This window comes from Antechinus flavipes, chromosome 3, assembly GCF_016432865.1.
Source record: "Antechinus flavipes isolate AdamAnt ecotype Samford, QLD, Australia chromosome 3, AdamAnt_v2, whole genome shotgun sequence".
NCBI lineage: Eukaryota > Metazoa > Chordata > Mammalia > Dasyuromorphia > Dasyuridae > Antechinus > Antechinus flavipes.
In genome coordinates, this window is record NC_067400.1 from 610,218,610 (window position 1) to 610,242,850 (window position 24,241).

The following is a 24,241-nucleotide window of genomic DNA, read 5'->3' on the forward strand; positions in this document are numbered from 1 at the left end:
AGCTGAAGTCTGAGAAAAATGAGGAGAGGCCCAGGAGGGCCGTGGTTCAGGGAGGAGCGAGAATGCTGAGGAGACCAGGTTGGAGCAATCCTGGATATGGGGCCCCTGGATATACTGCTGCTAGGGCACCGACCCTGGATAAAGTGCTGAGTGTCCTGCCCCTGCACGAGCCACTGCACGAGCCCCTGCAGGAGCCCCTGCACGAGCCCCTGCACGAGCCCCTGGACGAGCAGCTGGGGCTGCTGCTGCTGGGCAGGGGGAGGCCTGGGGGGGCACCGGGTGCCTGGGATTGCATCTGTCAGTCTGTGCCAGTGGGCGGGCACAGTCCTGCCTGTGGGAGAGGCGGAATGGTGTCCGGGAGCACAATGGCGCTCACACACAGACTCCCACACGCACGTCAGCACACAGTCCTCGGAGGAAGCTCGTGGGCTGGGACCGCCGAACCCACTCCCGACACAACCGCTCTTTTCTCCAGAAAGCCAGTCCCTCCCTTGGGAAAGCCGAGGCAGAGGGCCAGAGCCTTCTGATTGCACCTTCAGCCTCCCCCACTCCCATCCAGCCTGAGCACAGCCAGCTACCACCTGGACCTTCCCAAAGGTCCTTCCCTGCTCCAGAACCTTCAGGGGCTCCCCGGTGCCTCCAGTTCCTCCTTTGTCATTTTCAGTGTTTTAATCCGATTACACATCCCTCCTCCTCAGATACTTGTCAGTGACTCACTTCCTATTTCCCAGGAAGGACCTAGCAGCTCCCACCTTTGTACCAGCTGCCCCCCTGAATCCACTTCTGCTCCCCCAGCCTCTTAGCACCTGTCAGCGTGGAGACGTTTTATCCGTGTACGGTGTGTACAGTGCACCTCTAGTCTGTTGTTTTAATTTAATGTTCCTTTAATTTTGAAAGAACTGTTTAAATGTGTGAGAGGGTCCGTGGGGCGTCGTGGGGCTGTTGGGCAAAGACAGGTTCAGCATCCCTGGTGAAGGCAATGGGTTGGAGTGGGGGGAGGGGAGAGAGAGCCCAGACCTTGGATCCCTAGGGAGTTCAAGTTCAAGTCCTGGCTCTCTTACTTGCCTGGTGAGTCCTTTATCTCTCTGGGCCTGGATTTCCCATCTTTGGCCTGAAAACCTCGACCTCAGGGCCGTGGAAGGGCCTTCTAGCCCGAAATCTGTAAAGTTCAGCACCATCACTGCAGGGCTCCCCTCCTGACCCCTCCAGCTGCTGATGCTCCCCTCCTCTGTAATTCCTAAGTATTTAGCCTGTGTATGTGTAGCATTTAATTACTTGCTTGCGGGTCCCCCACGCCCATCCCGGCACAATGTGAGGGCAAAAGATTATGGGAGGTTTTTTGGGGGGTCTTTGTGTGTCCTCTCTGTCCCACTATCTGGTATACAGTAGGCGCTTAATACATGCTTCTTGAGTTGAATGGAGGGCCCCAGGCTTTGGGGTGAGGAGGAAAAGGCCTCTTTTTGGTGTTTGTGGGAAAAGAGATTTGGTTTCTGGGCCCAGCTCTCCACCCAGGTCTCCCATCCCAGGATACGGGGCCAAGTTACACCCATGGAAAATTGAGTCTGAGCTCGGCTCTGACCCTCCGGCCTTTGGCCTCGCTCTCGGGGCCGCGGCCTCCCCTTTCCCAGGCTGGGGGATGTGTGATGGGATGTTCTGCACCCCTGCCAACTTGGGGCCCATCCCCCTCCCGAGGTCCCCCCACTACCCCTGCCAACACTAAAAATACCCCTGGCTTCCTCCTCCTCCCTGCCCCTTCCCCCCCTTGAGTCCAATTGTTCTGGACTCCCCTGGGCTTCCTGGGATGGAGAGCGAAAGCGGCTGTTTCCACGGGCTTGGAGCCGGGCCCAGAGCAGCTCCTGGAGGGAGGATGGGGGTGGGGAGAGAGCCGCGGGCAGGGATTGCTCGGGATGGGCAGGGGGCGAGTGGACAGAACCCGGAGGAGGGACGCTCTGGTGCTGAGCCAGGGTGTGACCCTCCTGGGGAGATGAGGCAGCTGGGCTAGGTCATCCCCTCCTGCGCTCAGGCTGGGTGAGATAAGGAGCTGTGGGAGGTGTGGTTGGGGGGGGGAGGGGACCTTTGGGGGGTCCTGGATCCTGTGGCCAGACTGGGGTGAAGCCCACGGGCCCTTTCTCAGAGCTGGGCTTTTAATTGCGTGGGATTGCAGGAGAAATTGCAATTGCAATTCAGTTATTTTTTAAAACCAAACCCCCAGAACCCCGAAGCAGAACCTCTGGGTTCCCGAGTGGTTCCTGGGCAGAGAGCCGTGGGCCCGTTTCAGGGGCTCTCGGTCAGCTGAAGGAGCTTTGCTGGCAGACCGCTGGGTAGTGCAATAAGGGCTCTACATATAGGGGAGGGAACAGAGTACTGGGAGAAATCTTCAAACAAGATCGCACAAAAGAAGCAAACTTTGGAACTGGAGGCAGATGTTCTAACTTCAGTTTCCTTACCTCTAAGTTGAGGGGGTTAGACCCCCCCCCCATTATCTCTTAGACCCAGATACATGATCCCTGGACTAATGGGAGCTTTCCCTGGGCCTCAGTTTCCTTATCTGTAAGCCCAAGGAGGTTAGAGCCCCATTATCTCTAAGACCCAAGGGGGTTGGGCCCCTCTTATTTCTGAGACCTAAATGCACGGTCCCTTGCCCAATGGGAGCCTTCCCCGAGGGAGTCGCAGCTGACCGCCCTCCCTCCTTTCTGCCTCTATCTGATCTGACGGCGGCTCCCTCATGCCCGCCTCGGGCGGGATGGCAGCAGGGAAGCGCCCGCCGGCCTCGCCACGCTTTACGTGCCCCCACGTTAGTGGTTTCTGGTATTACTGGGGAGGAAGGGACCTGCCCGTGTGCCTCCAGGGTCTTTCTGTTGGCACACATTGTGCCAGCTCTAGGAGGCTCCAGCAGACCCACCAGCCCCTGCCCACAGGGAGGTAACAGCTCCCGGAGAGAACTAACAGCTTTGCAGAAAAATAAACAGGCCCCAGATTTGGGGACAAGAGGAACTGGGTTCAAATTCTGCCTTTGCCACTTACTTCCCGTGTCTGGGTTTTACCTCTCGGTTCTTCACCTGCACAATGGGTAGATGTGGGCCTCCAGAATCCCTTCTAGCTTTCAGTCTGTGACCTTATGAGAAATGCTAAATCTTTCCCTTTTTTGTGGGGGTGGGGGAGGCCCCTCTGATGCCCGATCGGATCAGGGACAGCTCCGCAGCCTCGTCGGGACTCGGGGATTCCTAAGAGAAGATGGGGCGGGGGGAGCCCGTGAGGCGCCTGTAGCCTCAGTTTGCTCCTTTGTTCCTCATAGGGATGCTATTAGCATGAGCCATGGCCGTGTTCTTGTGGAGATCCGGCGGAGAGCAGGCCTGAGTTTGCCACGTCTGTGCCCTCTTGTCTGGGGGTTAGTGCTGCCTGGGGATGGAGGCAGGGTGCTCTGGGATCCGTCTCCCGGGTCTGTGAGAGACAGAGACAGACAGAGGGAGAGAGAAAGGAAGGGGAGAGAGGCACCTTGTCTGCGTCGCCCCCTCTCCTGCTGGGGAATTCCCAGAGGTGAGAGGTCCGCCTCGCCCTCGGAACAGGAGGCAGCCTGGGACCTGGTGGGTGCTCGTCGATCCCCAGCCCCTTTTCGGGGGATTCTGGGATTGGGAGTTTGCTCGGGGCTGGGGGTAGTTACAATCTGGGAGGAAAGACAGGGATTGAGTTACCCAGTCACATGGTCTCGCACACTCCTTCTGCCCGGCAGGCCCAGGGGGTGCCCGGCCCTGGCCCGGGCAGGAAGGCCCAGCTGTGACTGCCCTTCTTTGGGAAACAGGGGAGGGAGGCCCCTCCGGCCCTTTACGCACCCTAACCCCGCAGTGTTGTAGCCTCTCGGGCCCCTCCACACACGCGGATCGAGACTCCCCGGGGAGGGGGCGCCCTGGAGTTTCAGGGTCCCGGGGCCGGACCAGGGTCAGTCAGAGCCCGGTGGCCGAGCTGCTGTGTGGCTGTCTGTCCGTGCGGGTCAGTGTGTCCGTCTGTCCGTGCGGGTCAGTGTGTCCATCTGGGTCTGGGTGAGCAGCTCTCCTGATTTCTGAGCGTGGACTTTGCTCTGTTCCTACAATGTTCATAGGTCAGTCATGGTCAAGTACAAGGTTCAGGCCGCTTCCTCTCCTAGAAGAAAAGGTAAATGAGGGGAAGCAACCCCTCTATACTGCCCGAGGTATCAGCAGGGAGAGCAAAGTATCCCCTGGAAAGGGGACAACAGACTTTGAAGGAGAAAAGAAAAAGGAAAGAAAGGAGATTGAAGAGAAAGGGATCCCAGGATGCTGGGAAGTGGGGGATAGGAAAGGAGCAGCGGATAAATAGAATTTTCACAGATTTGAGAAAAACATCTCATGCTGTACTTTTTTTCTCCCTGAGGCAATTGGGGTTAAGTGACTTGCCCAGGGTCAGGAAGTGTTAAGTGTCTGAGGCCAGATTTGAACTCAGGCCCTCCTGACTTCAGGGCTGGTGCTCTCTCCACTGCACCATCTCATGCTCTTCTTGAGGATGTGGCAGAGACATGTCTTTCTGTACTTGCATGGGTGGATTCGATCCTGGTTGGATGACCAGACCCCCAGACCAGCTTTGTCGTTTGAGGCTCCCTCCAAAGGAGGGCTCCCCAGGGAATGGGCCACGTCCGCTGCTCTTATTTTTCTGAGTGACCCAGAAAGGCCTCGTCCCTCCCCAGCCAGCACAAGGCGAGGAGCGATGATCGACACCCAGCATCAGCATCCCCCCCAAACCGGCACGTTGGGCTAAACTGGATGAGATGAAGTGGAATCCATCCCTCGGTATTATAAGCACTTATTTGGGGCCAGGCAGGCGGGCTACAAGTTTTATACGTCCAAAGTCTTTATTGTCTCCTTCTCAGTCTGTTCGCTCTGACTGTGTCCCCGGTCCTCTCAGCCCTGAAACACCCTGTTACACCCTGACAGCACACTGAGCATGTGTGAACCAGAAAACCATCACCTCAGCCCACTGAGGTAACGTTGTAAGTCCCCCTGTTCCAAGTATCTTCTCTGGAGTTTCGGCCCCCTGCACACGTGTTGGCCTGTGTAGCCCCGGGTTCCTTTCTGCCCTGAGACTCCGCGGCGTCAGACAGAGAGGCTCTGAGAAGGAAGCCCCGGTAAGGGGTGGTTAGCGACCCCGTGGCCCCCTACCCTGCTGAGGGGCCATAGTCCGGCTCTTGTTCCACGTGATGATGGCAGTAGAGAGGCTGGTCACCTTCTGGGGGCGTGACCCGGGTCCGAGGGAAAGACCCCTCCCCAGAGTTGGCCATTTCTGGGGATTTACTCATTCCCGCAATAGGCCGGCACTCCCCACCCTCATCCCGGGGCACTAGTGGTTCGCCATGTCCTTGTCCAGCTCATTTTGCAGATGAGGAAACTGAGGCAGACGGGTTAAGTGGCTTACTCAGGATCACACACCTAGTAAGCTGTGAGGCTGGGGGAAGATGAGTCTTTCTGACTCTACACTTGGCGCTCTTTCCACCGCGCCATCTGCCCGTCCCTAACAGTGAGGGCCTGGCATGTGATTCCGTGCTGGGAACGCCTGCCGAGCAAACGAACGAACGAGGATGGGCAATTGCTGCCGCTCCTAGATCTGAGGATGTTAGGAAGAGCCGAAAGCGGAGGGCATCCCTTCTTGGCTGTCTCACTGGAGACGTGTAACGTTCCGTTCTAGGAAGTCACGACCGCGTTCCCATTTAGGAAGAACATGACAAAGTGGGGAGCGTCCGGAGCGGGGCTCCCCGGATCAGGAGCTGGGCTCGGTGCTGATGGGCTGAGCCACCTGGAGATGAGAAGGCTCTGGGCGGGAGAGGAGAAAGGCGGCGGTGGGGCTGGCTCGAGGAACGGGGATTAGACTGGTCTGACTTGCCCCCAAAGGGCGGGACCAGGAATATTGGAGGCAGGTTGTAGAGAAGCATTAGAGCTGTCCCAGCATGGGACTGGCTGTCTTGGGAAGTAGCGGCTCCGCGACGGCGAGGGACTCAAGCGGACCTGGGGTGTATGGACGAGCCTCCTTGGGTCGGCACTACGCTAGGGAACCGAGACGTGAAAATCGAAGGGAAAAATGAGAAACAATTTTCCGAGGCTGGGGTGAGGAGGATCCTCACAGAGGGGCTGAGAGCAGGCAGGGAAGGATCCCAGAAGGCCGAGGGCAGGAGGAAGTGCATTCCAGGCTTGGGCTGGGAGACGAGCTCTATGGGTGAGGAGCGAGGAAAAAGCCAGCTTGTGTCAACAAGCATTTATTAAGCTCCTACTCCGTGCCAGGCGTGGTGCTGAGTGAGGGGATATAAGGCAGGAGCCGGTCGCTGCCCTCCCAGTCCACGCGGGAGACACCGCGCAGACTCTGTACGAGCTACGTCTATGGCGGCTCAGTGGGACATTGTCTGCAGGGGGAGGCACTGGGGCAGGGGCGGCGGGAAGGCTTCCTTCAGAAGGGAAGGCTGGGGGTGAGCCTTGGAGGAGGCCGGGGCAGGAGATGAGGGGGAACATGGCAGGCATGGGGGAGAGCCCGCCGGGGAAAATGTCCGGAGGTGGGAGATGGAGGGTTTGTGGAAGAGCACATGGGAGGGCAGGGAGGACTGGAAAGGGAGAGAGTGACTGGCTTATGAAGGCTTTGAATGCCAGACAGAGGCTGTTCCCTCCGATCCTGAAGGCAAAAGGGGGTATATTGAGTAGAGGGGTGACCTAGGAAGGGCTGGACTTGAGGAAGACCCCGTGGATGGCCGAATGGAGGGGCGGAAGTTCGGCTGAGCTGGCGCGGAAAGGGGAGGAGATGGCGGCAGGGGAGAAGGGTGGTCGGGGCCGGGCCGAGGAGTCAGTCTTTGACCCCAGAGGTCATGGGGAGCCAGTGAGGATCACGGCGAGCTCCATGGAGGATGGCCTGGGAAGCTGGGAGGACTGGAAGAAGGTCATTGCCATAGTCTCAGCAGAGGGTCACGAGGGCGTGGGCCGGGGAGTGCGGTGAATGGGACCCTCAGGAGAGAGGCCGGATCTCCACGCACAGACTGGTTGTGAGGGGAGATCCTGTAGCTCTGGGGGACTGGAAGGAGGTAGCGCCCTGGGTGGAAACGAGGAGGAGGGTTTGGGGAAAGACCCTGAGCGGTGGTTCGGTGGGTTGAGTTTGAGAGGCCAATGGAGAGCCAATTGGAAGGCTCTGATGGTTGGTCCCGTGGGGCCGGAGAGGGATGAAGGCTGAATATGTGGCGTCCTCATCTGGGGGAAAGGACCCAAGTCCCCGAGCAGGATGAGTAATCGCTGAACAGCTCTGGGGCACGGGGGGCCAGGTCAGGGCAGGTCTTCCTGTTCTTCACTGTGGCCAGATGATGTGTTGGCATTTATTGAGCACCTACTGTATGCAGCGGTTATGCAAAGTATGGAGGATATAAAGAAATTCAGCAGCCAGCCTCCTGCTCTCACCCTGCGTGCAAACATGTGTCTCGGGCCCCTCGATCCTGGAGAAACTGGAAATCCCATTAGTTAAGGGAAGCCAATGAATTCCATGGGGTTGGGAAAGGCTCCCCGCCCATTTTAGGGGGGACCTGAAGGCTGCCGAGGGCCTTAGAGGCAGAAGCAGAGAAGAGGCGTGGAGGGCGCCAGGGAAAATGCCCAAGCGGAGGCCAGGCTGGCTGGGGGCCGCTGGGGCTGGGCCGGGGCCCCAGACTGGGCTTCTTGGGGGTGTTTCCCGTCTCACCGGTTCCTTTATTCCTCAGGGTGGTGAAGGAAGAGATTTCTGACGACAACGCCAAGCTGCCCTGTTTTAATGGAAGAGTGGTCTCCTGGGTGAGTGGGCCCTGGGGTCCGGAGGGAGGAGCAGAGCGGCCCTGGGGACCTTGGGGCAGAGGGCGGCGTCCCTAGCATGTGGGGCTGAATCAGGGGAGTCCCCCTGCCGGGGGCAAGGACGGGTGGTGGGGGGACAGAGACAGGCCGCTGGGGAACAGGGACGAGCTGCTGGGGGGACAGGGACAGGCTGCTGGGGGGACAGGGACGGGCTGCCGGGGAGGGGGGGCAGGGACAGGCTGCCGGGGGGACAGGGACAGGCTGCTGGGGGACAGGGACAGGCTGCCGGGGGGACAGGGACAGGCTGCTGGGGGGGCAGGGACGGGCTGCCGGGGGGACAGGGATGGGCAGCCGGGGGGGACAGAGACAGGCTGCCGGGGGGACAGGGACAGGCTGCCGGGGGGACAGGGACAAGCTGCCGGGGAGGGGGGACAGAGACAGGCTGCTGGGGGGACAGGGACGGGCTGCCGGGGAGGGGGGGCAGGGACGGGTGGCCAGGGGGACAGGGACAGGCTGCTGGGGGGGCAGGGACAAGCTGCCGGGCGTCTGAGTTTCTTGTTCCTCCGCAGCTGGTCCTGGCGGAGAATTCCCACTCCGATGCTGGGTCTCAGTGCACCGAAAGCCGCACGGATCTGCCCCCGCCCATCGAACGGACCGGCGGCATCGGGGATTCCCGGCCACCCTCCTTTCAGTAAGGGCTCCCTCCGTCTCTTAAGGGTCCGGGGCGGGCAGGTGCTGGGCTTGTTGAGGACACAGGGCCAGCTCCCCCGGCTCCTGCCAGGCCTTGGCTGCTGGGTTTCTATGCCATCTGGGAAGACCAAGGATAAGGAAGGGCCCGACAGCCCACGAGGAGCTCTTTGGGGGGAGGCGGCCCGTGGGATCCCCCAGGGAAGTCCTGGGGGCAAAGAGCCCCCCACCTTAGTTCAGTTCTACAAGCACGGCCTGACCTGGGAAAGGGCAGCGCCTCCCCACTCCCGCAGGAGGGACACTGCCCGATTGCTCTGATGTTCCCACCGACGGGAAGGGTAACCGGGGGGGGGGGGTGAGAGGCCCTTTGCCCCAGAGCACCGGATTTTGAGGGGGCTCAGAACACTCGGAGCCTTTCAGCAGATTACAAATGACTGAGCCCGGCAAGAAGACTCTTATAACAGGAAGCTGCCGGCCGTGAGTCGGGGGAGCACTTCCCATCCTCCTCCCCGAGCTCTCATCATCCCCAACTTCTTCCCAAACTGGGGGAGTTTCATGGCACACAGTGCTCTGGCCGGGGTCCCATCCCCTCCCCCCTCCCTTATTCCCCCCCCCCCCCCCCCCCAGCTGGTGTTTGGCTGTTAGCAGCCAGCCCGAGGCCTTGGGACCTGGATCACAGAGATTGTTCAACGCTGCCCTCTGCTGGCCGGGCCCATATCTCTATAATAGGCCTCTATACTGGCCTTAGGGGCCTGGATCTCAGATATTGGCCTACACTGCCCTCTGCTGGCTGGACCTGTAGCTCCATGAGAGGCCTTGGGGACCTGGATCACAGAGATTGTTCAACGCTGCCCTCTGCTGGCCGGGCCCATATCTCTATAATAGGCCTCTATACTGGCCTTAGGGGCCTGGATCTCAGATATTGGCCTACACTGCCCTCTGCTGGCCGGGCCCGTAGCTCCATGAGAGGCCTTGGGGACCCGGATCTCATATTGGCCTACACTGCCCTCTGCTGGCCGGGCCCATAGCTCTATAACAGGCCTCTATACTGGCCTTAGGGGCCTGGATCTCAGATATTGGCCTACACTGCCCTCTGCTGGCTGGACCTGTAGCTCCATGAGAGGCCTTGGGGACCTGGATCATAGCGATTGTTCAACGCTGCCCTCTGCTGGCCGGGCCCATATCTCTATAACAGGCCTCTATACTGCCTTGGGGGCCTGGATCACAGAGATTGTTCAACGCTGCCCTCTGCTGGCCGGACCCATATCTCTATAATAGGCCTCTATACTGGCCTTAGGGGCCTGGATCTCAGATATTGGCCTACACTGCCCTCTGCTGGCCGGGCCCCTGGCTCCAGTTTCTTTCCCATTTCATGGGCTCATGGGGCCCTCAGAGACCCTCCAGGAGCTTCATTTCACAGCTGAGGAGCCCGAGGGCCCGGAAGTACAGAGGCCTCGCCCGCCTCAGGCCAGTGTTGGCGCCTGCCGGGGCCAGCCAGATGCTCACCAGGGCCTCCCTGGCACCAGGCCTGTGTGGAGCCTGAGCCCATGGAGGGTCCTGCCCTCGAGGCGCTGACACTCCAGGGGGGCGGCCCGCAGGTGGGGGCCGGACAGTCGGGGCACACCAGCCCCCCCCCCCCCAGGCCTTCCCGCCGTGTTCCTGGGCCACGCCCACAGGTGGGGGCCGGACAGTCACCAGCCCCCACCCCCCCCAGGCCTTCCCGCCGTGTTCCTGGGCCGGCTTGTCCCTGGAGGAAGGGCCCCGGGGGTAGTCGGGGGCTCCCACGAGGGGTCTGTAATGCGGCTCTGGGCCTCCCCACAGCCCCAATGCTGCCAGCAGCCGGGATGGGCTGGACAACGAGACCGGTACGGAGTCCGTGGTCAGCCACCGGCGGGACCGGCACCGGCGGCGGAACCGGGAGGGCCACGAGGATGGTGAGCCTGCGGGGGCCCGCTGGGGTGGGAGGCCCCCCCTCCGCTGCCCATTAGCGGCTCTGAGCTCCCGTACGGCCCCCCGGAGGAGGCAGGGGGCGCCAGCGGCGGGGGCTTCGGGGCGCAGAGGGCGTTTGTCCCGTTCCCCAGAGAAGGAGGCGAAGTGCTGGGAAGCCCCTGTCACAGCTTCACTCCTCGGGGAGGGCCCCCTGCTGGCCGGGAGGGCACCGCCCCCTTTGGGGGTCTGCAGCGGCCCCGTTCCCAGCCCTTTGGGGGCCGCGGGCGGCCGCAGGGTTAGTCCGCGGGTCTTGGCGCAGTCGCCGCCATCGGAAGGAAGCTCCCGGCGCGGCCGCCGATGTCAGCCCCCTCTCCCTCCCTGACCGCTGCAGCCCCTCGCATCAATGGGCACCCCAAACTGGAGCGCCGCCGCGAGCCCGGCACCTACGACAGCGCCTCCACCGTGCTGAGCAGCGAGCTGGAGTCCAGCAGCTTCATCGACTCGGAGGACGAAGACACCAGCAGGTGCGCCCGGGCCGCCCTGTGGCTGGGGTTGGGCTCTGCGGGTAGGGGAGCGGCCGGCTCTGGGCTGCACCGCTCGGGTCTGGAGGGACTCGGCGTCCCGGGGGTCCCAGGGGAGAAAGGTCTGGGTCTGAGTCAGGAGTGGGAGGGAGGCTGCCCCCGGCTCAGGTGGGATTGCCCCCTGAGATGTTGGGGTCCCCGGCTCGGGGGGGGCTGGGGCGCACTCACAGAACTCCGGGGGTCCTCAGGTTGAGCAGCTCCACTGAGCAGAGCACCTCGTCACGGCTCATCCGGAAGCACAAGCGCCGGAGGAGAAAGCAAAGGATGCGCCAGATTGACCGGGTAGGAAACCAAGGAGGGGGCACGGGGGAGCCGGGAGGTAGGAGGGGCCCAGACGGGGCGAAGGCGGCTGGGGGCCGCGGAGGGGGCTGAGCGGCTGGGAGCACGGGGCCCCTGCTAACGTCCTCCCTCCTGTTCCCACAGTCCTCCTCATTCAGTAGCATCACGGACTCTACCATGTCCCTGAACATCATCACGGTCACGCTCAACATGGGTAAGGCAGAATGGGTGCCCGTCCTCCCCTGCCCGGCCCCTCTCAGGAGGGGCACGCAGTCGGCTCCCGGCCCCCGAGGGCTCCCATTCCCAGGCCCAAGCCAGGACCATAGAGTTCCCTGTGTCCCCAAAGCCGGGGTTCCTCGCTCTCTGAGGGGCTTCAGCCCCTTCCCTGCCCCTGTCCGCCTGCTCCCCCAGTACCTGCTTGGTTGAAAGAAGCAAGAAGGGGTCCCCTCCGTGTCCCCCAGGCTCTGGGACACCAGATAAGCCTGCTCTCTGTTTGCAGCCCCTGTTCCTCCCAGGGGGTCAGCATTCCGTTCCGGAGCCCAGGCTGGGGGGCTCTGGGCTGGGGAGATCTGGGCCTGGGGGCTCTGGGCTGGGGGCATCTGAGCTGGGGGGATTTGGGCCGGGGCTGCACTGGGCGGCCCCCGCTCAGCCCCGGCTCAGCCCCCGTTCCCTTTCCCCCCTCCTCCAGAGAAGTACAACTTCCTGGGCATCAGCATCGTCGGGCAGAGCAACGACCGGGGAGACGGCGGCATCTACATCGGCTCCATCATGAAGGGGGGGGCGGTGGCCGCCGACGGCCGGATCGAACCCGGGGACATGCTGCTGCAGGTGGGACGCCCGGGCCCCGGACCTTCCCCTCCCTCCAGCCCCTGGCCGGGCTCGTGCTCTCGGCCTCTGAGCGACCACCGGGCCAGGGAGCAGCGTCACTCAGTGACTCCGGCCACCCGGGGCACCGAGACTCGCACCCACACCAGTCAGTCAGCAGGCATTTATTAAGTGCCTGCTGTGTCCCGGCACTACGCTAAGGGCTGAGGCTACCAAGGAAGGCATGAATAGTCCCTGCCTGGAGGGAGAGATGGGGGGGGCCTTCCAGGCTGCAAGGGCAGAAACCAGGGAGAGGAGGGGCTGAGACGGTCGGGGAGAGACAGCCACGGACAGGTAGAGGGGGAGCGTGGGAAAGAGATAGGAAAGAAGGGAAAGGAGCAAGGGAAAGGTCGCCGGGGACCTGGGGAGCCAGCTGGTCCCACACCATCGTACAGAGAAGGAAACTGAGGGAAGGGGCTTGGCCAGGGTCCAAGCCTCGATATCCTGGGAGAGCCGGGAAATGGGAAGAACCGCCGGGACCGCACCCCTCGGGTGCTCTGCCCATCCCCTCACTGGCATCTCTGCCCACCCCCTCACTGGCACTTCTGCCCGCCCCTCACTGGCACCTCTCCCCATCCCCTCACTGGCACCTCTGCCCGCCCCCTCACTGGCACCTCTGCCTGCCCCCTCACTGGCACCTCTGCCCACCCCTCACTGGCACCTCTGCCCACTCCTCACTGGCACCTCTGCCTGCCCCCTCACTGGCACCTCTGCCTCCTCACTGGCACCTCTGCCCGCTCCTCACTGGCACCTCTGCCTGCCCCCTCACTGGCACCTCTGCCCGCTCCTCACTGGCACCTCTGCCCGCTCCTCACTGGCACCTCTGCCTGCCCCCTCACTGGCACCTCTGCCCGCTCCTCACTGGCACCTCTGCCTGCCCCCTCACTGGCACCTCTGCCCGCTCCTCACTGGCACCTCTGCCTGCCCCCTCACTGGCACCTCTGCCCGCTCCTCACTGGTACCTCTGCCCGCCCCCTCACTGGCACCTCTGCCCGCCCCCTCACTGGCACCTCTGCCCGCCCCCTCACTGGCACCTCTGCCCGCCCCCTCACTGGCACCTCTGCCCACCCCTCATTGGCACCTCTGCCCGCCCCCTCACTGGCACCTCTGCCTGCCCCCTCACTGGCACCTCTGCCTACCCCTCACTGGCACCTCTGCCCGCTCCTCACTGGTACCTCTGCCCGCCCCCTCACTGGCACCTCTGCCCGCCCCCTCACTGGCACCTCTGCCCGCCCCCTCACTGGCACCTCTGCCCACCCCTCATTGGCACCTCTGCCCGCCCCCTCACTGGCACCTCTGCCTGCCCCCTCACTGGCACCTCTGCCTACCCCTCACTGGCACCTCTGCCCGCCCCCTCACTGGCACCTCTGCCCGCCCCTCACTGGCACCTCTGCCTGCCCCCTCACTGGCACCTCTGCCCGCCCCTCACTGGCACCTCTGCCCGCCCCTCACTGGCACCTCTCCCCTCCCAGGTGAATGATGTCAATTTTGAGAACATGAGCAACGACGACGCCGTGCGAGTGCTGCGGGAGATCGTCTCCAAGCCCGGGTGAGTGGTCGGGGTCTGCAGGGCGGGGACCAAGGGGAGGGCGGCCCTGGCTGTGTAGGGGGCCGTGACCGGGACCTGTCTGCCTCCCCTTCAGACCCATCAGCCTCACGGTGGCCAAGTGCTGGGACCCCACGCCCAGGAGCTACTTCACCATCCCTCGGGGTAAGTGCTGCCTTCTAGGTCCCATCTCTTCCTTCTCCGCTTGAGGTCGGGGGGACCTCGCTGGGCCTCCCGGGGGACCACCCCTGCTTCCAGGGTGATTCTCACATCGCTCCTTAGCTCCCCCCCAGACCCAAATCCAACCCTCCTCGTGCTGTACACCGGGGGCCAGAGGGAGCCCCCTCCCCTCAGAGGAGCTGCAGGGCTGGGGGGACCCTCCCGGGGGACTGGGTGCTAATGGGGAAGACTTCCTGGAGGAGTGAGGGGAGTCCGGAAAGCAGGGTCAGAGCCCCGGCGTGGAGGCCGGAGCCAGGCCGAGGAGAGCTGTGGCAGCAGGCTTTGAAGGCCGGGCTCGGCGGTTCTGGTTTGTTCTAAGAAACGTTTGGCAGGTGCTGCTGGCTCCTCCCCGGGGGAGCGACAGGGAGGGAGGGAGGGAGGGAGAAGATTTCTGGGATTCTCTGGGATCTGGGATCGATGCTGGCCTAATTCTTTCTCTTTTGCCCCTTTTCCATCTCTTTCCCATCCCTCCCACACACCTGCCCACGTCTACTGCTCGTGTATCTGTCCCCTGCCCACTCACCCCCTCATCACGCTCCTCCCACTTTCTCTGTGTTCTCCACACTCTCTGCCTCTCATTCCCTCTTGCTCCTCCTCGCCTGTCTGTCACTCCTGGTTTGACCGTCTGTCACACCCCCATCTGTCCCTCTCTTACTCCCTGCCCGTCTGTCTCTCCATTCCGTCTTCCCCCTCCCATCTGTCCGTCTGTCTGTCCATTCCATCTCCCTCTCCCATCTGTCCGTCTGTCTGTCCATTCCATCTCCCCCTCCCATCTGTCCGTCTGTCTGTCCATTCCATCTCCCCCTCCCATCTGTCCGTCTGTCTCTCCATTCCGTCTCCCCCTCCCATCTGTCCGTCTGTCTGTCCATTCCATCTCCCCCTCCCATCTGTCCGTCTGTCTCTCCATTCCGTCTTCCCCCTCCTATCTGTCCGTCTGTCTTTCCATTCCATCTCCCCCTCCCATCTGTCTGTCCTTCTGTCTGTGTCTTTCCCTCTTCCCTCCTCCTCCCCGGCCCGGGGGGCACCACCACAGCTGACCCGGTGCGGCCCATCGACCCGGCCGCGTGGCTGTCGCACACGGCGGCGCTGACGGGAACGTTCCCCCGCTACGGTACGAGCCCCTCCATGAGCACCATCACATCCACCAGCTCCTCACTAACAAGCTCTATTCCTGATGCAGAAAGTAAGTGGCGGCTCAGACGCCCCAGGGGGCAGAGCCGGGCCTCGAGCGAGACGGGCCCCGAACTGGGAGCCCAGCCCATGGTGCTGACTGACGTGTGCACACGGGCTCGCACACTCACCTGTACACACGCATGCACACCCAGGCTCGCACACCCACCTGCACACATGCACATATGTGCACCCAAGCTTGCACTTGTCTGCACACACACATGCACACCCACACGCACACCACCTGGCTGCAGACACATGACACCCAGGCTCACATACCTGCTTGCACACATGCATACTTGTGTACTTAGATCCACAGACCTGCCTATGCACACACACATGCACCACGTACAGCCAGGATCACACATATAGGCACATATAGACATATGTGCACTGAGATTTGAACACCTGCCCATGCACACATATGCACACCCAGGCTCACACATCTGCCTTTGCACATGCACAAAGGCTTGCACACCTGCCCATGCACACATACGTGCACCTAGGCTTGCACACCTGCCTTTGCATATGTACATGGACACTGGCTCGCACACTTGCTCATGCACACATATGCACACCCAGGCTCACACACCTGCCTTTGCATATGCATGTGTACAGAGGCTTGCACACCTACCTTTGCACATACACACAGGCTTGCACACCTGCCCATGCACACATACGCACACACAGGCTTGCACACCTGCCTGTGCACATGCACACAAGCTTGAACATCTGCCCATGCACACATATGCACACCCAGGCTCACACACCTGCCTTTGCACATGCACATGCCCACAGGCTCGCACACATATTGTACTCACACCTGTGCACCCGGCTGTGCACATACCTGCAGGTACCCAGGTTCTCAATCTGCGTGCTCACACACCTGCCTACACACACACACGTGCACCTAGCCTGTCTGCCCGCCCACACTCCTGCCTGTGAGCTTTCTTGCATACAATCTTGTGCACACAGGATCCCACACCTTCCTCTATACGTGTGCACGTTTGCACAGCAGTTACACGGACACGCATGCACCTGGTCTGACATGCAAGCTTACCCTACCCCCAGCAGCCCGTGTGCTTGGGTCTCCATGGAGATGCTTATGTGTTTGTGGGGGGACCAGAGTTTAACCTTTGAGGTTCCTGCTGTCACCTCCATTCAGCTGGGCCTGAACAAGTCGGGGTGGAGGCAGGGGGGTCGGGGATGCTCAGGAATAAGGCAGCATCGGGGGATGGATGCCCCTGGTGTCCCAGGCTGGGTTGGTCCGTCCCTACTTCCCCCCACCTCCCCGACTAACAAGACTAACTTGACCAGAGCTGGCTTGTGGTGGGCCAGAAGCCTGGGGCCGCATGGGCCATGGGTGGGAGGGAGGGAGGGCATGTGGGCAAAAGGAGCTTCGTCCTACTCCCTGAAGGGCCTTGTCTAAGAAAGGGGCGCCGTGGGCAGGACCCAGAGGCCTGAGAGAATAAGTCGTGACCGGGGAGGGGGGTATCCAAATGTTTCTGGGAAGAACTGGAACTGGAGGCCACGGCAGAGGTCCCAGCACGTGGCCCACCGCCGGTGAGGGCCGGTGACGGGGGAAGGTAGTGCAGGAAGAACGGGCTTCCCCCTCCCGGCCCATCCAGGCTGAGGGACGCAGGGGATGTGTCTCCCTTTCAGAACTCGAGGAATCTCCCCTGACTGTGAAGAGTGACATGGGGGCCATCGTGAAAGTCATGCAGCTTCCAGACTCGGGCCTTGAGATACGGGACCGGATGTGGCTGAAAATCACTATCTCAAACGCGGTCATCGGTGAGTCAGCGCTCGCCCAGGGCCCGGGGAAACTGGGCACGGCTGTGGGGAAGAGAAGGGGGAGAACCCACCCCCTGCTCTGAGGGTTAGAAGGCTGCGAGTGGGGAGCGGGGCTGGAAATCTGGGTTCAACTCACAGTGTTTATTAAGCACTTGCAAAGTGATTTCCAAGGGAAGGTCCTAGGAGCTCTGGGATCTGAATCGGCTGAGACGGCCCTTGAGCTGAAAGACATCTAGGACTTCTCTGCGGTGAAAGGGAGGAGGAAGGGAATGGGGAAGAGATTGGACAAAGGCGCAGAGGGAGGAGATAGAGGACGTGTACAGGGAGCGGCAAGTAGGCCACGGGAGCCAAAATGCGGAGTTTCTGACAGGCGGGAAATTGCAGGAAAGGGTAACTGTGAGCAGCTGCCCCGTGGAGAGAAGCTGTAGGCTTTATGAAGGGGTTTTAAAGAGCAGAGGACTTGGATTTTTGGGGGGCGGCAGTAGAATGGGTTTGGTCAGAGTTGTGCTTTAGGAAAAGCCCTTTGACTTTTGAGAGGAGGCTGGAGGCGGGGACAGATGTGGAGAATTTGAACTTGGGTGATGCGTCTGTGAATGGAGTGAAGGGAATGGCTCCGAGATTGTGGCTGCCGAGCCGACAGGGCTGGCCATTATGGAGGTGTGTTCAGACTTGGAGAAAAGAACAGCCCAGACCTTGGCCCAAGGCCAGCGAGGAGAAAGGACTGCACTTGCAGGCAAGAGACCTGGGTCTGATTTCCAGTTTGGCTACGAGTGGCGCAGAAAGTAACCCTCCTTTCCTGGGTCTCAGTTTTGTTGTCTGTTAGATGGGGATACTAAGAATTCACTACATTCCTCATGGGTCCAAGGGGTGAGGTTATGGGAGAGGGCTTGACTTGCTGTAGAAACTGAATTATCATTACTTTTATGGGCATTCATCCATCCACCTTGCTTGTCTGTGTTGCCTGCTGTGAGACCTGACTGTACTGGAGGGCTCTGCAGGAGTCATGTCAGAGGGCAGAGAAGGTCCCTGACAACGTCCCCTGCCTCCATCTTCCGCCCGTCCTTTCCTTTTACAGGGGCAGATGTGGTGGACTGGCTTTACACACACGTGGAGGGCTTCAAAGACCGGCGGGAGGCCCGCAAGTACGCCAGCAGCATGCTGAAACACGGCTACCTGAGGCACACCGTGAACAAGATCACCTTCTCCGAGCAGTGCTATTACGTCTTCGGTGACCTGTGCAGCAGTAAGCGTGGGCCAGGGCCCGGCGAGGGCTGGCGTGTGGGTGGGGGAGGTGTCGGGAGGGAAGGAGGTTACGAGAAGTGCTCAGGAAGGCCCGAATCTGGCTGCGGGGCTCTGGGCGAGTGACTGCCCCCTGCCTCAGTTTCCCCCTTTGTAAAATGGAGCTCCGGGCCCAGAGTCAGAAAGACCCGAATTCAAATGTAGCCTCAGATATTTGCTAGCTGTGTAACTCTGGGCAGGCTGTGTAAATGCTGCCCGCCTCAATTGGCTTATCCCTAAAATAGAGATAATAGAAACTCCCTCCCGGGCTTGGGTCCGGATCAATGAAATACTTGTGAAGTGCTTTGTAAATCTTAAGGTACCATGTATATATGTGTGTTTGTAGCTTTAATAATTCTATTTGCACATTATTATTATTGGGGGAGAGGACCTTTTGGCCTTTTCTCTGAAAGCCTTTAGGCTCAGAGTAGAGCCGTGGTCCCCGGGGCTGACCTGCTCCTTCTAGGGGTGAAGCTATGGTCCCTGGGAATGACCTGCCCCTTCTAGGGGTACAGCTGTGGTCCCTGGGGCTGACCCGCCCCTTCTAAGGGTACAGTTGTGGTCCCTGGGGCTGACCTGCCCCTTCTAGGGGTACAGCTGTGGTCCCTGGGGCTGACCTGCCCCTTCTAGGGGTACAGCTGTAGTCCCTGGGGCTGACCTGCCCCTTCTAGGAGCAGAACCAAGGTCCTGGGGGATAATCCTTGAGATGTGATGTGGGGAGACTAGGACTCTGTGAGAGGAAGCAGATCTGGACAGAGCCCCCACCATGAAATGTAGCCCTGACCAGCTCCTTCGCTCATGTCCTCCAGAGAAGGAAATAGATCTTGGGGGGCCCATGCTCCCACAGCAGCTCCCATAGCTGAACCAGCCCCCCAGAACCCCATCTTAGGGCTCTTTGTTCTGTTCTGTTCCAGGTGAGAGATTCAAATTGTGGGGAAGAAAGGTCTGTAGCGGTTGGGGGAGGTGACCCCCAATGTGCTACGTGTCCAGTAGCCTCCTGCCCTGGTGGGGTTGGGCCAGAAGAAGGAGCTCTTCTCGCTCTGTTGAGTCAGTCGGCTGGCAGCTCTCATTAAGCACCTGCTGTATGCCAGACGCGTAGTGAGCCCTGAGATTACAGAGAAGGGCAGGAGCTGGTCCCCACCCTCCAGGGGCTCCCACCCTAACGGGGGCAGCCCCAGAGCTGGAGCATCGTGAGCGGGACCTGATTCCAGCCCCTTCCCCTCTCTGCTTCCTTTCCCAGATCTGGCGGCGCTCAATCTCAACAACGGTTCTGGTGGAGCCTCGGACCAGGACACGCTGGCCCCGCTCCCCCACCCTGCGGCCCCGTGGCCCGTGGGGCAGGGGTACTCTTACCCCTACCCCGTGCCTCCCCCGGGCTTCCCACCCGCCTACCAGGACCCGGGCTTCAGCTACGGGAGCGGGAGCGCAGGGAGCCAGCAGAGCGAAGGTGAGGCCCCCGGAGCCCGACGCGTAGCCCCCCGCGCCTTCCCGGGCTCCCCCAGGCCCTGGCCGTCAGCTTCTCCCTCCTGTTTCTGCTGCTGTCCCGCACCTCCCTCCCACGCGCTCCCTAAAGGCTGGGCTTCCTCGGCTGAGTGTCAGCGGGGACGCCTCCCCGCCCGCGACACACCCTCCCCCCCCTCGGACGTAGCCCCCGGAGCCGGGTGACCCCGGGGCCGGCCCAGCCCGGGCGCTCCTAGCTCAGCCGAGCCAGTGTTTTCCGAGTCCTCTGTGTGTCTAGCCCCGTGCTGTGGAGGAGCCGGGAGGGGCAGCATGGCCTGAGCCCTGACCCCCGGCTCTCCTTCCCCGTGAGACGTGGCTTGCGGACGTCAGAGGCCCGGGGTCAGTGGTGTCTGGTGGGAGGGGTCCGGAGGGGGGCAGAGAGCAGGGAGAGGAGCCCCTTGGGCCCCCCACCATCAGGGCCGGCTTCCCGGAGGAGGGCGAGCTGGGGTGGGGCGGCTTGGGGGCGGGTGAGTGGCTCTGCCCTGTGGCCAGGGGGACAGGGAGGTGCCCCGCGTGCTGGGGGGAGGGGATGGATGGGGGAGCAGGCCCCCATAGGAGGAGGGTCAGCGGTTTCAGGGAGGGTAGTGTCACCCATTTTACAGATGAGGAACTAAAGCTGAGGTTGCGTGACTTACCCAGGGTCCCATAGTGAGTGAACAGCAGAGGCTAGTTTTGAATCCGTGTCTTCCTGGCCAGGCCGGCATCCGTGCTGCTTCCCTTTGTCTACGTCAGAGGGCAGCCCCCCCGCCCCAGACTCCAAGCCTTGTGGTTGCGCTGGCTCCCTTTCTGGGCGCCCGGCCGCTCCCTGCTCGGGTTTTCTGTTTGGGCGCAGGAGACACCTTTCGGGCCTAGGAGTTGGGGAGGTTTTAGCCCCAACCTCCGCAGGAGGGACCAGAGATGGACAGAGCAGGCGGGGGTGGGTCAGAGTGCTGGGGCAGGAAGGGGGCGAAGGCCCGGATGGGGACGTGGGTTCGAGAGTGGAGCATGTTGGGAGGGCGGTGGGGGAAGGGAAGCAGGGGCTTTTGTTGTTATTTTTTTTTCCTGAGGCAATTGGGGTTAAGTGACTTGCTGAGGGTCACACACCAGGAAGTGTTAAGTGTCTGAGGCCAGATCTGAACTCAGGTCCTCCTGATGTCAGGGCTGGTGCTCCATCCACTGCGCCACTAGCTGCCCCAGGAGGGGGCTTTGTATAGGATGATTTACGGATTTGGAGACTGACGGGGAAGGCGATGGAGCCATTGGCGCGGGGCTGGCTCAGTCTCAGATGGCAGCATCTACCCCGAGGGCGGGGGGGACACGTCCTTCAGACGTGGGGGTGCCTGGATCTGCCGCCAGGGAGGGGGAGGGTGTCCCATGCGTCCCCGAGGTTGTCCTGGAGGCCCTGAGCGTGCTGCCCGAAGCCCGACTGCAAAAGATCATTGACTCGGGAAGCAGAACCCAGGTTCTGCCCCCAGCTCCGCCATTCCTCCCTCTGGCTTGGATGGGTCGCCCGTCCTCAGTTTCTTCAGCCGTAAAATGTCGGCGCGAGGACCTGTCCGCGAGCCCTCAGTGCGGGGCCCAGGGTGTGCCCAGGGCACAGGTTGCTTCTCAGTAAGCCCGGCCCTGAGTGACTCGCTTGGTGGAAGGTGGGGTTGACCAAGGAAGCCCACCGGCTGAGGAGCCGCGCGCCACGTCCCAGAGCAGTGGGGTGGGAGGCCTCCGGGGGCCCAGCACTGGCTCTGCCCTGGGCCCTGGCGGGGACGCAGCGCTTGCTAATGTATAACTTGGTATTATTCCCTTGTTTTGTGCTGAGCAAGCATTAGACTGAAGGACTCCTAGCGGAGGGGATGCCTCTGGGGGACGGGTAAGCCTGTGGATGGGGTCGGCGCCATGGCATGCCCCCGAGATGCCCGTGCTGCCCCCGGCAGAGGCGCCGTGGCGAGGCCGGGCTCCGAGGTGGTGTTCTCAGGTGCCACCGGAGCTGCCCAGGCAGGGCCCCTCGGCCCGCAGGCCCATTGCTCCCGTGAGGGGGTCTCTCCAGCCGCACAGGACGTGGGAGGGCCCTTCCCGCTGGGCGTGGGGGTGTTGTTCCCCCACTCGGTGCCCGTTTCCCATTGGCAGAACTGAGAACCCCCGTCCTTACACAGTGCCGGGAAACCCTGACCGCTGGCCGGACCGAGTGTCGTGGGACAGAGGGCCTGCGGGGGGAGGGTTGGCGAGGTCACTGAGTCTACTTTGGTGATCACTGTCCCATGGAGCCCTCCCTCCTCCCCACCCACCCCCATTTCATGCCTTTGCTGGGTTTGCATGTTTCCTCTCCCCACCCCCCCAATCTGCTCTGGCTGCTGAGGGAGGGGTCACGGGGCTGTGGTGTCTCTGCATGGCTCTCCCCTGCCCCACAGTGGGCGCTGTGGCAGTAACTGCTGGGCGCAGGACCAGCCTTGATGTACCACTCCCCCTTCCTCCTCTGTCTCTGTAGGAAGCAGGAGCAGCGGCTCGAACAGGAGCGCCAGCGAGAGCAGCCGGCGGGCACTGGGGCGGGAGAAGGAGCGCCGGACAGGGGCCGGGGGCAGTGGGGGCAGCAGTGAGTCGGAGCACACGGTGCGCAGTGCGACGGGCAGCGGGGGCCGGCGGGAGCGCCCACCCAGCCAGCTCAGCCGGGGCAGCAGCCCCCGGAGCCAGCTCTCTGCCGGTGCCCCCGGTCTGCCCCCACTGCACCCCCTGCCCAAGGCGGGCACCAGGGCGCTGACTACGCTCAGCGGCCCCCCCGGGGGCCCACCTGTGCGCGAGCTGGCCGCGGTGCCCCCCGAGCTCACTGGCAGCCGCCAGTCCTTCCAGAAGGCCATGGGCAACCCCTGCGAGTTCTTCGTGGACATCATGTAAGGGAGAAAGTGCCTTCAGACTTCCCTTCCCCCACCCGGGGTCACGTCTTTGGAGGAGGATTTGAAGGTTTTGGTGAAAAGGACAATAACGGCGGAGCCCCGTCACGGAGGGGGAAGTGCCAAATCCCCCCTTCAGCAGGCTTGCTACCTAGATCCCCCCTCAGTGCCCAGAGGACAGCACCCAGCCCAGAAGCCGCGGCGGGTGGGCCTCGGATTCCCAGCAGCTCCGATTCCTCTTCCCCTTCCTGTCTCTCAGGCCGGGCCAGAGCCCCCAGCCGGCATGCGGGAGGGACCCAGGCGCCAGCGGCCCCCAGCAGTCACGGGTACGGGGGCTCTGCCGCTTTCCTCAGGGTCTCAGTGTCTCATCCGCCCACGTTAGCGGTAGGAGTGGATGAGCTCCAAGGCCCTTTCTGGCTCACTCGGCTTCTCGGCCAAAGAGCGCCCTGGGTGGGTGGGACACGGGGCTCGTGTTCTGTCCCTTCCCCTGGAGCTCGCAGTGGGCCACGGGCCGTTCACTGGGCGCCAGAGTTCTGGAGGGAGGAGCTAGCTTGGCCGAAGCGAGAGGGAGCGAGCCCCGGGGTGGCCCAGGCTCCGGCCCAAGGCCTGTGGGTGACCCGGGCTTCCAGCCTGATCAGATCGGGGTGTTTGGGGGCGGGCTTGGGAGTTGGGAAAGGCTCAGCCCTGCGTGTCTCTAACGGCTGCCCGTGAGGGGAGCGGGGTGATGATGCTCCCGGCCCCTGGTCAGAGGGTGACCTGGAGATCCAAGCTTCAGGGTGTCTCATCCGCAATGAGAAGTAGTCCCTCCCCGTCTAGGGAGCTCCGCCTCCCCCCGCCCTGAGCCTCTCCCCTCCGTCCCGACGCGCCTCGGCTCTCTTCTCGACCTTGTTCTCTTGTCCCCTGGGTGTCCCAGCCGAGAAGTCAGGCGGGCCGTCCCCTGCCCGGCTGCGGCACGGTCGGCAGCGATTTGGGGGGGGGGGGCGGGGAGACAGTGGTGGGAGGAAAGTTTCGGCTCCCCCAGTTCTCCAAATCTGAATTTGGGAGTGAATCATCCCCACTCCCGCCCCCCCAGTGGTTTGGGGGAGCCCTAACAGTGCTGTCTTATTTATTTATTTATTGCACCAGGCCTTGAGGGCGGGTCCCCCTCCCCGGTATCCCTGACAGGGCCGAGACGCACCGCGGCAGGTCCCCTCCCGTAGCTGGCCGAGTTTGCCCCGGTTCCCCCAGCCCCGGCCCGTGAGGCGGAGAGGAGAGCAGGTGGCGGCAGGGGCGGGCAGCAGGGGCAGGGTCCGCGGGCCGAGAACGGAGGGGACTCCGCAGGCTCGCCTTCCTGTTTGCTTTGTTTGCATTAACTGAATGAGCATGGTTTGTTTTTCAAGGGCAACATTACTCTAAGCAGTGATTGGCAGAAACCACGCGAGACTGCGTATGTACAGAAGGGGGGGCGGGGACTAAGGTGAAGAAATAATGCACGCCCCTCCCCCCGGGCTCTTGTCTCCGCAGTGCCCCTCCCCCCCGCCTGTTTCCAGGTGTGTCCGGCCCGGCCCCCTCACCTGGCCTCAGGTGTGCCCGGCCCACTTCCTGTCCAGTGTCTCGCTTCCACAGGATTCGATTCTGTAGATATTGTATCAAAGCCCAAGTGTCTGTATAGTTAATATATAGCTGCATCCGTGTAAATGCCGCTTCCGTGTAAATGCTATTTTAAACACTTAAAAAAAAAAAAGCTTTTAATTTTATGTGATT

General features: G+C 62.0%; 1 protein-coding gene and 1 long non-coding RNA gene across 16 annotated transcripts in view; one reads left to right on the plus strand and one right to left on the minus strand.

Moving 5' to 3' along the window:
- The window catches only part of DVL1 (dishevelled segment polarity protein 1), a 41,560-nt gene extending 17,321 nt beyond the window's left edge, over positions 1-24,239 (plus strand). The window contains exons 2-16 of one of the 4 annotated variants that reach the window (XM_051988840.1): positions 7,727-7,796; positions 8,363-8,484; positions 10,302-10,414; positions 10,801-10,933; positions 11,179-11,272; positions 11,414-11,483; positions 11,958-12,097; positions 13,606-13,682; positions 13,777-13,844; positions 14,932-15,081; positions 16,731-16,862; positions 17,938-18,105; positions 19,381-19,587; positions 21,437-21,483; positions 22,099-22,194. In XM_051988840.1, the coding sequence (XP_051844800.1) occupies positions 7,727-7,796; positions 8,363-8,484; positions 10,302-10,414; positions 10,801-10,933; positions 11,179-11,272; positions 11,414-11,483; positions 11,958-12,097; positions 13,606-13,682; positions 13,777-13,844; positions 14,932-15,081; positions 16,731-16,862; positions 17,938-18,105; positions 19,381-19,587; positions 21,437-21,447 (1,555 nt within the window). In that variant the 3' untranslated portion in view covers positions 21,448-21,483; positions 22,099-22,194. Of the gene's footprint in view, positions 1-7,726; positions 7,797-8,362; positions 8,485-10,301; positions 10,415-10,800; positions 10,934-11,178; positions 11,273-11,413; positions 11,484-11,957; positions 12,098-13,605; positions 13,683-13,776; positions 13,845-14,931; positions 15,082-16,730; positions 16,863-17,937; positions 18,106-19,380; positions 20,053-21,436; positions 21,484-22,098 lie in introns of those variants that run through there. The other 3 variants (XM_051988837.1, XM_051988838.1, XM_051988839.1) reach the window with 3 other exon arrangements.
- LOC127556019 (uncharacterized) lies at positions 12,107-13,598 on the minus strand. Of its 12 annotated transcripts, none has more exons than XR_007952336.1 (5): positions 13,522-13,597; positions 13,428-13,451; positions 13,239-13,262; positions 12,862-13,072; positions 12,107-12,794 (listed from the first exon to the last, which is right to left on the minus strand). It is a non-coding gene; the product is annotated as an uncharacterized LOC127556019 (long non-coding RNA). The 12 variants fall into 12 exon arrangements; XR_007952342.1 differs by adding an exon at positions 12,818-12,841 and having other exon boundaries at positions 12,107-12,771; positions 12,885-13,072; positions 13,239-13,285; positions 13,428-13,597; XR_007952339.1 differs by lacking the exon at positions 13,428-13,451 and having other exon boundaries at positions 13,499-13,598.
- Positions 24,240-24,241: the final 2 nt, after the last annotated feature.